General features: G+C 41.8%; 1 protein-coding gene across 2 annotated transcripts; it reads left to right on the forward strand.

Annotated features, from left to right (window-relative positions):
- Positions 1-5,841: 5,841 nt before the first annotated feature.
- Positions 5,842-13,258, forward strand: LOC109901373 (clusterin-like). 2 transcript variants are annotated; one of them, XM_020497396.2, is made up of 9 exons: positions 5,842-5,998; positions 8,893-9,023; positions 9,141-9,289; positions 9,466-9,636; positions 9,844-10,282; positions 10,375-10,506; positions 10,842-11,068; positions 12,685-12,860; positions 12,987-13,258. In XM_020497396.2, exons 2-9 carry the CDS (start codon positions 8,933-8,935, stop codon positions 12,997-12,999), a joined length of 1,398 nt encoding a protein of 465 aa, XP_020352985.2. In that variant the 5' UTR covers positions 5,842-5,998; positions 8,893-8,932; the 3' UTR covers positions 13,000-13,258. The 2 variants fall into 2 exon arrangements, with proteins under 2 accessions (XP_020352985.2, XP_031693036.1); XM_031837176.1 differs by having other exon boundaries at positions 5,870-5,998; positions 9,844-10,120.
- Positions 13,259-13,948: the final 690 nt, after the last annotated feature.

Below are 13,948 nucleotides of genomic sequence, written 5' to 3' on the forward strand. Positions count from 1 at the left end.
GCAGCTTGGGGAAACATGACTAGGAGAGAGGGAGGGACGGAGAGAGGGAGGGAGAGAGATGGAAGGGGGACTGTGAGAGGGGAAGAAGAGGCAGGGGAGGAGGGTGCACAGAAAGTCTGTTCTGCAGCTCAAGCTAATTGCTAACAAATGTTTTAACATGGAGGAATGGGCACCTTTACTGCCTATGGCCTCCCTCCGCTGTTTAAAATTAAATACTTTTCTCCATGTCTGACATGTCAGGGGTAATTAATGTCCAGAAGAAAAGAGGCAAACCTCAAGTCATTTCAGAAACCATGTCGTTGAATGGTTATATACCACTTTAGAAGATAAACATCAGCTTAATTTACTTATAATACAATGTATCCCTCAATTTGTCATGGAGTGAGATGATCTGTCAGTAGACTTATAACGGCACATTGGATTTTCAACCCAGCCTTACTTACTTACATCGAATACAAACCCTTACCTTTTATCCTGATTATGAGGGAGGAAAGTACATTTGCTAAAATTAAATCACCAACAGTCCTCTTTGATCATTGTGCAGGGACATTGCATATTATTTTGGAATTTAAATGGAATGCTTTCTCAGCATGCAGTTTCCTAATTAATGACAAATACCACCTAATTACCCTCCATATGGGTGCATTATTAGCCATGGGTCATGCAATGCCAACTATTGTATCAATTATTCCCAACAATGATATCATGATGCTATAATGTTAGCAGGATGAACTCTTGCACCAGACCAGAGGAAGAGCAGATGCTTCTCTGTGAACCATATGGGCAGTAGTCACATCAACAGTCACCAGGATACGGATGACTGAGGAAGTACAGAGAGGATCTGGACAGGGCAGGAGGAAGTTATCCCATCACTGAACAATTTTAAGATTATTACTCTAGCTAAATGAGCTCATTTTTCTCTCTCCTCTAATTGAACCTTTTAGTTGGCTCCTTCTCTCCTGGTACCTCAGGGCCCATACAGAGTCAATTATCTAGTTGCTCTAATGGAGTCCATCTATACGTTCCAACAGAAACCCTTTCAATGCTTTTGTCCACTTTGGTCCATTCTCAACATATTTTTGTGATTGTTTTAGTCTTATTCTGCTCTACTGATGTTTTTCAATATGCAGTGACTGTACAAAATGTTGTGACCTTGGATGGGAATCATTACCAGCCAGTAAATCAATGGATGGATAAGCATCGCAAGATGCTCAGATAATCCTTAGTTTGGAAAAGTTTCTGAAAGCAATTTGTTTCTTAAGAAATGGATTCCAGCTTGATTTGATAAAGCTCCATCTTTAGAACATGAGCTGAGGGAGATTTCAGAAAGAGAAAGCGTGCGAGAGCGACAGAGACAGTTGCATGATTAAAGACCACGGACGTGTTTTTCCTTCAATCGCATAAGCAAAAGGTAAGAGGTTGTCCTTTCCCTGCTGTTAAATGGCCTTTTGGCTTGGAGAGCGGACATAATATTATAATCACTAGGATGATCTAACAATATGCATGATGTTAGCCCCTATGCAAACAGCTTCAATCAGCATTAATTTAAACACTTTCATCAGGTTATTTATCAATTTAAATAGAACATCCCCTCTGTAGTTGAGATTAATAAACCAATGTGTTTTAAATGTATTTGCATTGCTGTTACTGGGGCAGCCATTTTGTAAATACCCTACATTCCAGTTTAATGAGTTTATTATGAGAGGCCCTATGTTTCAATCCATAACAGATTAAATCAACATAAAACTGCTATCAAATAAATAGCCTGGCCACTGATTAATGGGAAGTTCATGACTGGTTTGATTTGTCAGTGATGCAGAGAGAGGCCATATTGGCTAGAGTTAAGAGGCCGCTATTTTTAACACGTTTGTGTATACTTATATACAGATGTTGAGGCCTGAATGTTTCTAATAGCAGATGTAATTCAGCTGTTTGGAAGGATATCTATTAACCCTATCAGTCCCGAGACCCCAGCAAAAAAATCCGCTTTTCATTTATTTATCAGACTTTCATTTATATTTACAGCCCTTATATTTAGCCTCACGGTTAAGTGTGTTACCATTTTATTTTCAGGACAACAAGTAGAACACTTTGAAATAAACAGTTGCATTCATGAGTTTTATTGGCAATAAGGAAAAAGCAAAGCAAAATCCTGTTAAAAATGAATTTATGTGAATGATGTATGTACAGAAATGGTTTGCTCACTGGGAAGTGAATATCCAACAAGTCAGTGACAACTGTGTGGAGTTGGTGACTGCAACTTTGTGAGCTTATTACAGTATTATAGACACTATGTACTGGAGTTTCCTATGATCTTCTACGTAAGAGAACCCCTTACCTGCTAACGACTCTTTTGAGCATCATATAGCAAAACATGTTACATGTGCGTGAGGTTTGTAGCTCAAACCATTCGGACTTCGGGATCCGCCCTTGTATCACTAGCTCAGCCCCCTGTTAATCACACAGACTAAAGCAGAAGAAATACACAAAGTCGAAAACGCGCAGGCGTCACGGTGGGACTATAGCAGTTAATGATGTTTCTAAAGGTCAGAACGCTATCACCTTTAGGTTTAAGACCAATTACTGAAGTTATGTAATTGTAATTGTCCCTAGAATTTCTAAGCAAACAGCTGGAGGCATGGCTTTCTCCTATAGAGCTCAATTTTTATGGAATGGTCTGCCTACCCATGTAAGAGACGCAAACTCGGTCTCAACCTTTAAGTCTTTACTGAAGACTCATCTCTTCAGTGGGTCATATGATTGAGTGTAGTCTGGCCCAGGAGTGGGAAGGTGAACGAAAAGGCTCTGGAGCAACGAACCGCCCTTGCTGTCTCTGCCTGGCCGGTTCCCCTCTTTCCACTGGGATTCTCTGCCTCTAACCCAGGAGCTGAGTCACTGGCTTACTGGGGCTCTTTCATATCGTCCCTGGGAGGGGTGCGTCATTTGAGTGGGTTGAGTCACTGAAGTGATCTTCCTGTCTGGGTTGTAGGATACATTACAAACGCAGTAGTACTGTAGGATACATTACAAACGCAGTAGTACTGTAGGATACATTACAAAAGCAGTAGTACTGTAGGATACATTACAAAAGCAGTAGTACTGTAGGATACATTACAAAAGCAGTAGCTGGTAACACAATATTGAGCTAAACTGAGGACATGTGGATCTAAAGATTAAGCGTGAATATCAAGTAAGAGTTGTGATGAATGAAAGGTGCATAATTACTTCAAGAAGGACACTTTGATCTCAATGCCAAACTTCAGAGACTGCCGAAACAAATGGCCCATGCAGTCAATTTTAATGGGGCAACATGAGGGACTAGGCAATAACCCACCTGATTTAAATGCCTTGGCAGATAAAACAAACAGCGAGAGAAACAGACGTCAATTCAACGTCTATTCCATGTTGGTTCAACATAATTTCTTAAAATGACATGGAAACAACGTTGATTCAACAAGTGTGTGCCCAGTGGGTTTCATCTTCTAAAACTTAACACCATGCCACAATAACCTATGCCAAGAGCATTATTCAAGTTTGTTTATATATTATCTCACTTCTATGCTTAAAACTGTTGTGTTAAGTTCATACCCACATTCAAAATATAAAAGAATCTATATAAAACGAGACAAATTGAGGTCTTGTTGCTAGGACACTCCAGCTGTAATGTCCTGGACAACTGAACTTTTACCTTTCCTCTTATTTGAAACCACAAATCAGCCCTTGGAGACTGCCGACACGGTGCCAAAGTATGAGTGTGTACAGTGCCTTCAGAAAGTACCCCTTCACTTTTTCCACATTTTGTTATGTTACAGCCTTATTCTAAAATTGATTCAATAAAAATAAAAATATCATCAATATACATACATTAACCCATAATAACTTTGCAAAAACAGGATTAGATATTTTTGCTAATTTTTTTTTTTTTTAAATTTAAAAAAATAAATGAAATATTACATTTCCATAAGTATTCAGACCCTTTACTCAGTACTTTGTTGAGGCACCTTTGGCAGCGATTACAGCATTGAGTCTTGGGTATGACGCTACAAGCTTGGCACACCTGTATTTGGGGAGTTTCTCATATTCCTCTCTGCAGATCCTCTAAAACTCTGTCAGGTTGGATGGGGAGCGTCGCTGCACAGCTATTTTCAGGTCTCTCCAGAGATGTTCGGTCGGGTTCAAGTCCGGGCTCTGGCCGGGCCACTCAAGGACATTCAGAGGCTTGACCCGAAGCCACTCCTGCGTTGTCTTGGCTGTGTCCTTAGGGTTGTTGTCCTGCTGGAAGGTGAACCTTCGCTCCAGTCTGAGGTCCTGAGCACTCTGGAACAGGTTTTCATCAAGGATCTCTCTGTACTTTGCTCTGTCCATCTTTGCCTCGATCCTGAATAGTCTCCCAGTCTCTGCCGCAGAAAAACATCCCCACAGCATGATGCTGCCACCACCATGCTTCACCGTAGGGATGGTGGCAGGTTTCCTCCAGACGTGATGCTTGACATTCAGGCCAAGAGAATCTTGTTTCTTATGGTCTGAGAGTCTTTAGGTACCTTTTGGCAAACTCCAAGCAGGCTGTGTCTTTTACTGAAGAGTGGCTTCCGCCTGACCACTCTACCATAAAGGCCTGATTGGTGATAGACTGCAGAGACGGTTGTCCTTCTGGAAGGTTATCCCATTTCCACAGAGGAACTCTAGAGCTCTGTCAGTGTGACTATCGGGTTCTTGGTCACCTCCCTGACGATGGACCTTCTCCCCCGCTCAGTTTGGCCAGGCGGTCAGCTCTAGGAAGTGTCTTGGTGGTTCCAAACCTCTTCTATTTAAGAATGATGAAGGCCACTGTGTTCTTGGGGACCTTCAATGCTGCAGACATTTTTTGGTACCCTTCCCCCAGATCTGTGCCTCGACACAATTCCGTCTCGGAGCTCTACGGACAATTCCAACAACCTCATGTCTTGGTTTTTGCTCTGACAACTGTGGGACCTTACATAGAGAGGTGTGTGCCTTTCCAAATCATGTCCAATCAATTGAATTTACCACATTTTTCCAATGTGGAAAAAGTCAAGGGGTCTGAATACTTTCCGAAGGCACAGCAAATATCACCCTAGCAGTTATTCAACATTAGGGCCCAGAACTTGTTATTCTCTGTGTGTTTTGGATGGGATGCAGCCAGGAATCTAGTTTTCTTCCTTTAGATAATTTCAATTCTGAATGAGCTTATGTAATGATCATGTGTCACAGGAAAACATAAAGCCTAGTCATAACCTGCAGACATCTGGTCACTGGCCTGACCGTAGAGCTCAGCTTGGCAACAGAACAATTAGGGCATGAAGTAACAGATTTCAATCTGCAGGGCTCATTAACCAACCCTTTTATAACCTTCCAGAAGCAGCAGGTTCCCACTCGGAACACAACATTCCCGTAAATACCTGTGTTTGGTCGAGCGTTTGTGTGAGCCTGGAGCCTGCGACTGTTGTGTTTGAGCCAAGTGTGGGGATATGCTTTGAAATAGAGCTACAGGGTGTTACAGTAAATGTGTGCTCTTGTTTGGCTGATGCCAATATGATTTCAATGGGACTCATTTTGCACTATCCTTTTGTGTGTGTATACTGATGCACCCAAGTTAATCAGTTGTTCAGCCCTGAGTCATGGGGATGAGTGTTAATGTAAAGAGCAATCATCTTTAAAGTACCCTCCCTCAAACTTGTTTACTGACCCACACATCACACACAATCCTCCCTCTATTTGGTTTGGCTCCCAGCTGCCATGCAGAGAGGAGCTAGAGGGGGTTAGTGACACACAGTGCAACACTGCCCACTTCTGGCTGCTTCATGGCTCAGCTCGAGCTATGGCCGGAAATTACACAACTTCTGGAAAAGTCCAAAGCCACAGGGCATTATATGGGAGTGAATCACAGTGCCAACATCACCGCTAGGTCATGTATAAATACCTAGCAGCGGACAGCCCCACTGCGCTTCATCCACTCTGAAGAGGCAAGATCCACAGGGAGGTGAGTGGTCCTCTGCTGCCTGTGAGAAAAATTGTGTCTCGTGTTTCAGAGTACCAGCCCTGTGCGCAGATATCTTTTGCTGCATATTAAGATAGGTTTATTGTTGGAATGCTGGATTGCTCTTACCATTTCTACCTGGGGATCAAGCTTTTATTGTTGTTTATTATCAACTCTTGACCTTGCAGAAATGTTGCAGTGATGGGAATGTATTTCCTGACTCTTACTCATGGGTGACCTCTAGTATCAACACTGCTATTTCTGCCTGGGAATGACCCAGATATGTACTAAGAATATCAAAACATTTTAAGGTTGCAAGATTTATTCAACACATTTGTTATAAAGAATGTACACATTTTGATAATTTAGTTCAACATCTTTTGCACAAAGGCACAAATTCACTCTGAGTTATAGATAGTTGTTATTGGGTTGATATTCTAGCTGCGCAGGGCAAGTTTGAGTGAGATGGACAGAGTAGACAGTAATCAAGTCTGGACACTGCAGTTCTCTGACCCCATGTTTTCCGCTATTAGGAGGGCATTAAAATGTGCAAATCCATTCTAATACAGGACTCAGTCCATCTGCGTGATAGATCAGAATTCTGTGTTCTACTTTTGAGTTCTATAAATAGAGTTCTGTTTTGTCCTGCAAGTACTTTTGGAGCAATTTATGAGTAGGAAGTTGTTAACTATTGTTTTTGACTTGTTTTTCTCCCATTATTATTGTATTTTAGAACAACGTCCATTTTCTAGGGTTTGCAGGCTGACAAAGCAATCTGTCCCAGATCCATTTGCTAGAGGCAGCTAACCTCCCACTCCATGGGAGAAGCTTCAGTAAAGACCCTCTGGAGAGGCCATGCAGCTGTCTCAGTGGTCCTCAGAGAGGAAACTCAAGTGTCTCTGCAGACACCAGCTGGAATCAGAAATATTATTAGAATAAAGAATTCAGAGGGACTTCATGGTTCTTACATAACCAAGCTAGGTGTTTTAGTTTGGCAAAGACTCATCCTCTCTAAGTGTTTTCTTATTCTATATCAGTGGCGCAGTGGTCTAAGGCACTGCAGTCCCTGGATCGAATCCAGGCTGTATCACATCTGGCCATGATTGGGAGTCCCATAGGGCGGTGCACAATTGGCCCAGCGTGGTCCAAGTTTGGCCGGGGTAGGCCGTCATTAAATAAGAATCTGTTCTTAACTGACTTGCCTGGTTAAATGAAGGTTAAATAACAAAACAAATGCTGTTTGGAGTCTGATCATATGTGATGATGCCTCATTTGAGACATCCTTTATCCAGCCAGACCAGTATAATGTGTAAGTCTACAGTCCTCAGATGGAAAATGTCAATAATATTTTCCAGAATTTTATCCACCCAGACCTGTAAAACAAAAAAGGCTACTAACAGTCATGTGACTGAACATGTCAACATTATGACCTCCTTCAATGGTGACATTTCCATTGAATATCTGGTGCAAAAATTGGACAGATGTGTCATTATTTCTCCAAATTAAGACTACTTTTTTTGTTTCTCAATGATTCAGTGTTTTCTTGTATATTGCACAGTGAGCGTTACATACACAAGGGATTATAGGGCTGCCTGGAATATGCACAGAGATTAGTGGAGAAGGATTTGTTTTTGTACTTTCCTCCTGTTGGAGTGGAACAGATAAATGTCTCCTAATCCTCACATTGTATCCATGTCTACAGGGCTCTAGGAGTCCAATGTCTATACTTATATGAACAAAATTAGAAAAGTATCAAATGTGACAAAGGTATATGATGTTATGCAGATTAAACACACTGCATCCTTTGGATAAAATTTGCTAACGTCAGAATGTTCTCGTGGTATCCAATTAGTACTGTTACTGTCTTGTCTCATCACTGCAACTCCCGTGCGGACTCGGGAGAGGCGAAGGTCGAGAGCCATGCGTCCTCTGAAACACAACCCAACCAAGTTGCACTGGTCTCTGGTGGCACTTAGACCACTGCGCCACCCGGGAGGCTGCTGTGTCACACTTAGGGTTGCAAAGGGAAGGTATATTACTGGAAACTACCAGAAATGTGGTATCTTTCAAGTATTTTATGTAATCTATCACAAGATATCTAGTGGACTTTTGGGTACTTCAGATTTTTACAGGAGTCTAATTATCTCTTGTCCTCTGTGTGACCTTATCACATGTAAAATATATGAAATAATTCAATGAGCTGATATTCAAATTTTAAAAAATCATGACAAAGCTGTAAAACATTACCATCAATGTAGTGAATACCATTGGTTTTTAATATGAGGGTTTCAGCATGAAATATCCTTTATATTATATTAAATATTATATTATTTTACACACTTAATTTATTTTATTTTACAACTTTGCTGTCCATGTTTTTTAATCAAATGATGAAAAAAGTCAATAGTTGGAAGAGTTGCAACTATGGACTTGCCATTGTAGGTTAGATGTTTTCTTTCATTAGTCAGTCAATTTTCTCTTGAACCATATGTTGTATCTACTAGAAACTCATGGACAATATGGACACAGATGTAAAAACGTATACTATATATACATATTTTTTAAATGATTCAAGTATAAATTACCAAAGTTACGATAGATTGCCATAGATTCTCTCTTAATTACCAATATTTCTGAAGATTCCGGTAACTTTGCAACCATAGTCACACTATTATCATTATTAGATGTGCAACATTACCCTCTAGTGGATATAATCAACATCACAACAACACCAAGGTCAGATGTGAACTATGAGGTCATTTTGCAGTGCTTTTCATGAGGTGTAATCATTACATCCAAAATACCCTCAGCCCCAAGTAGATTCCATAGGCATCCCCTCCCCATAAATGTATTAGATTTAGGTTTGCCAGTGATATTGTATCATGTCTGTTTTTCAGGTTTGTACTGCATCAGTCGCTTGATATATGAGAAAAAGTGATGATGAAAGTCTTTGGGTCAATAGTGGGCCTTGCCCTGCTCCTGGTCTCTGCTCAGTGTCTGCTGCCTCCATCCAAGGACGATCTAAGCCGTAAGTCATCTGAGAACTAAATATATTTTAAATACCGGTAAATTGTATGATGCGGGATGTTCTGTCCATTGGAGTCACTTTGGAGATTTATTTTTAAGCAACGATTCTTATTGGCAGAGATTTCTCTCCTCGGAATGAAGTACCTGGACAAGCAGATAGAAAATGCTATCAGTGGGGTAAAGGAGATGAAGACAGTGATGGAGAGGTCTGGAGAGGACCATGAGAAGTTCCTGAGTGCCCTGGAGAAAACTACACAGCAAAAAGAGGTACCGTGTATTTGAGCATCATACTGTACATGTTGAGCTTTGGTCACTATATTGGCCCCCCCAAAAAATCAGTGATCAACTTGTACATTTTGTATGCAATTCATCACCTTATACAGTTTCCTGGGTGATTACAGTAGTTCCCAGCCACTGACCCTGTTTCTGTGCTTGTTTGTCAGGATGCTCTGAAGGCAGCTCAGGAGATGGAGACGAAGCTGAGTGACGAGCAGGAGGTGTGTAACGGCACCATGCAGTCTCTGTGGGAGGAGTGCAAGCCCTGCCTGAAGAACACCTGCATCAAGTACTACTCCAGGACCTGCAGCAGTGGCGCTGGACTAGTCGGCAGACAGGTATCGCCTCAACTACACTACTCAACTATCATCAATCAATCTCCACATTGGTTTGCAATTGTAACTCAAATATGTTTTGTGAGAAAGACTTACACAGGGGAGTGCAGTACAAAAGCACATGATCAATGTGCTTAACTATTGTTATACAATCCTTCCAAATAAAATAGGTTACTGTTGTACTAGCTGCTTTCTCCTGTTTTCTCTCAGCTGGAAGAGGTTCTGAACAGGACCTCTCCATTCTCCATCTGGATCAACGGGGAGAACATGGATGTTCTGGAGCGAGAGGACCAGGAGCAGAGCTGGAGGTTCCAGAATCTAGAGGAGCGTTACTCCAACGTGGCCGATGGGGTGGACAGCATCTTCACTGACAGCATGAGGGTGTTTGACCACATGCGCTCCCTCAACCCTCCCATGTTCCCCAGCCCCTACCGCATGCCCAGCATCTGGGGTCAGGGTGAGAGGGCCAATGAGAGAGCAAAGGCGGGTGAGGTGCATTCCCGTGTGGTCAGGTCCCCTCTGAAGGACCCAGACTTCCATGGGTTCCACAACATGTTCGCTCCCATGATGGACATGGCCTGGAATATCTTTGGCTCCATGGGGCCTTTCATGGATGCAGATGCTAACTTTGACATCAACCCCTCAGAGGGTATACCTCAGTCCTAATTAAACAACTGTTATTAGACCATAATATGATGTGAAGAGTCACATAAAATTACCTTTGGGTCTTTTTTTCCACAGAGGGGAGTGTGAATGAGGATGTTGTTGTGACAAAGCCTTCCGGTATGACCTGCAGAGAGATACGTCGCAATTCTGCTGGCTGCATTAAACTGCGAGGAGAGTGTGAAAAATGTGTAGCGATCCAGGACATTGGTAAAGCCCTTCAGATTTGTCTTTTCTCTTTTGCAACATTCACATAACCCAAGTGCTTCATAACTCAGAGGCCAGAACAGGTCTGAACAAAAGCAAGCAGGATTATCCTTGGCACTGACATCACAGGGAGTAGCATTCATCATGCAACATGCACTGGCTTGTACACCTACATTTTCAAGTCTCTATGATACCACAAAGCCATGCCTTGGCTGAGTCAAGTATAATAAGTTGCTATTACATCACACCAGAAGTTGCTGACATAGGGCAGAAGGGATAACAGCAACCCTGTTGACTATATAGTTATGTATTACATGAATTGATGTTCTCTCGTCCAGACTGCTCTGGGAAGAAGCCTCTGACTGGTCCTCTGAAGGAGGAGCTGGAGCAGGCCCTGGCCATGGCTGAGAAGTTCACACAGGAGTACAACAAGCAGCTGAGGAGGTTTGAGGAGAAGATGTCTAACACATCCAGCCTGCTGGACCTGTTCAGCAAGCAGTTTGGCTGGGTGTCTGCCCTGGCCAACAATACCGACACCAAGGATGGAATCTTCAAGATTGAAACAGTGAGACTCCATAGTCTGCATGGGGTTTCTATTACTAAAGTATTTCTTTCTATCATGGACTTATGAATAGACGTACAGTTGAAGTCTGAAGTTTACATACACCTTAGCCAAATACATTTAAACTCAGTTTTTCACAATTCCTGATGTTTAATCCTAGTAAAAATTCCCTGTCTTAGGTCAGTTACAATCACCACTTTATTTTAAGAATGTGAAATGTCAGAATAATAGTAGAGATAATGATTTATTTCAGCTTTCATTTCTTTCATCACATTCCCACTGGGTCAGAAGTTTACATACACTCAATAAGTATTTGGTGGCATTGCCTTTAAATTGTTTAACTTTGGTCAAACGTTTCAGGTAGCCCTCCAAAAGCTTCCCACAATAAGTTGGGTGAATTTTGGCCCATTCCTCCTGACAGAGCTGGTGTAACTGAGTTAGATTTGTAGGCCTCCTTGCTCACACACGCTTTTTCAGTTCTGCCCACAAATTTTCTATAGGATTGATGTCAGGGCTTTGTGATGGCCACTCCAATACCTTGACTTTGTTGTCCTTAAGCCATTTTGCCACAACTTTGGAATTATGCAGTCACTGTCCATTTGGAAGACCCATAGATGATGCCATCTATTTTGTGAAGTGCACCAGTCTCTCCTGCAGCAAAGCACCCCCACAACATGATGCTGCCACCCCCGTGCTTCACGGTTGGGATGGTGTTCTTTGGCTGCACGCCTCCCCCTTTTTCCTCCAAACATAACGATGGTCATTATGGCCAAACAGTTCTATTTTTGTTTCATCAGACCAGATGAATGTGCAGCCGCAAACCATAGTCGCTTTTTCATGGTGGATTTGAAGCAGTGGCTTCTTCCTTGCTGAGTGGCCTTTCAGGTTATGTCGATATAGGACTCGTTTTACTGTGGATATAGATACTTTTGTACCCGTTTCCTCCAGCATCTTCACAAGGTCCCTTACTGTTGTTCTGGGATTGATTTGCACTTTTCGCACCAAAGTATGTTCATCTCTAGGAGGCAGAACGCGTCTCCTTCCTGAGCAGTATGACGGCTGCGTGGTCCCATGGTGTTAATACTTGCGTACTATTGTTTGTACAGAGGTACCTTCAGGTGTTTGGAAATTGCTCCCATGGATGAACCAGACTTGTGGAGGTCTGCAAGTTATTTTCTGAGGTCTTGGCTGATTTCTTTAGATTTTCCCATGTCGTCAAGCGAAGAGGCACTGAGTTTGAAGGTAGGCCTTGAAATACATCCACAGGTACACCTCCAATTGACTCAAATAATGTCAATTAGCCTATCAGAAGGTTCTAAAGCCATGACATAATGTTCTGGAATTTTCCAAGCTGTTTAAAAGGCAGTCAACTTAGTGTATGTAAACTTCTGACTCGAAATTGTGATACAGTAAATTATAAGTGAAATAATCTAAATAATTGTTGGAAAAATGACTTGTGTCATGCACAAAGTAGATGTCCTAATCGACTTGCCAAAACTATAGTTTGTTAAACAAGAAATTTGTGGAGCGGTTGAAAAACGAGTTCTAATAACTCCAACCTAAGTGTATGTAAACTTCCCACTTCAACTGTATGTTGAAATGTCTTAATCTCCTCCAAGGTCATGTCCAAGGACACGGAGGACCCTGAGAAACCAGGGGACACCAACGTGTCTGTGCAGCTGTTTAACACCCCTGCCATGACCTTCAGTGTGCCTGGAGACATTACCTGGAACGACCCGAAGTTCTCAGAGGTGGTGGCACAGGAGGCCCTTGACCGCTACAAACAGAGAACAGTGTGAGTGCTGCTCTATTACTGGACAAATAATATTGCAAATCAAACCAGGCTTTATTTTTTATTGTTCAACTGCACCATGTGACAATGACAAGAAATGTATTTTAACTTACTTTATTCCCTTTCCAGAGTGGTGAAGTAGACATCTGGAGAGCACCAATGTTCAGGACAATTTCACAAGTCAACTATAAGAGAAGAGAATAGAAGTGAAAGCTACGTCCTCATCATTGTTGATATTACAAGTTATTCCTATATGTTCTGTGTAACTAGAGTTCATCCTGCTATAAACAACCTAACTAGAAATGGTGCACCAAGTCCTGTTGTCTTGAGGAGAAAGAAGAATATAGTACTAATGTTACCCTTTGAGTAAAACTTGCTCACTGATCCTTGTTTCAAGTGAATTGCAACTTGTTATTTTCTACTTTGTGCTCTTCTGTCTGCATCATTTCCAATCCCCCATATTTTTTTTTGTAAATATATTGTGGGCAAAAAAGTATTTAGTCAGCCACCAATTGTGCAAATTTTAATCATAGGTACACTTCAACTATGACAGACAAAATTAGAAAAAAAAATACAGAAAAATCACATTTGTAGGATTTTTTATGAATTTGTAAATTATGGTGGAAAATAAGTATTTGGTCAATAACCAAAGTTTATCTCAATACTTTGTTATATACCCTTTGTTGTATACCCTAAGTCTTCACAAGGTTTTCACACACTGTTGCTGGTATTTTGGCCCATTCCTCCATGCAGATCTCCTCTAGAGCAGTGATGTTTTGGGGCTGTTGCTGGGCAACACGGACTTTCAACTCCCTCCAAAGATTTTCTATGAGGGATGAGATCTGGATACTGGCTAGGCCACTCCAGGACCTTGAAATGCTTCTTACGAAGCCACTCCTTCATTGCCCGGTCGGTGTGTTTGGGCTCATTGTCATGCTGAAAGACCCAGCCACGTTTCATCTTCAATGCCCTTTCTGATGGAAGGTTTTCACTCAAAATCTCACGATACATGGCACCATTCATTCTTTCCTTTACACGGATCAGTCGTCCTGGTCCCTTTGCAGAAAAACAGCCCCATAGCATGATGTTTC

This window comes from Oncorhynchus kisutch, linkage group LG12, assembly GCF_002021735.2.
Source record: "Oncorhynchus kisutch isolate 150728-3 linkage group LG12, Okis_V2, whole genome shotgun sequence".
In the NCBI taxonomy this organism is placed as follows: Eukaryota; Metazoa; Chordata; class Actinopteri; order Salmoniformes; family Salmonidae; genus Oncorhynchus; species Oncorhynchus kisutch.

What these genes read in the sequence shown, in the direction of transcription:
- LOC109901373 (XM_020497396.2), top strand. Translation starts at nt 8,933, where the DNA reads ATGATGAAAGTCTTTGGGTCAATAGTGGGCCTTGCCCTGCTCCTGGTC. An exon ending in CTGGACTAGTCGGCAGACAG is followed by an intron (nt 9,637 to 9,843) that starts GTATCGCCTCAA and finishes GTTTTCTCTCAG; the next exon opens with CTGGAAGAGGTTCTGAACAG. An exon ending in GAATCTTCAAGATTGAAACA is followed by an intron (nt 11,069 to 12,684) that starts GTGAGACTCCAT and finishes ATCTCCTCCAAG; the next exon opens with GTCATGTCCAAGGACACGGA.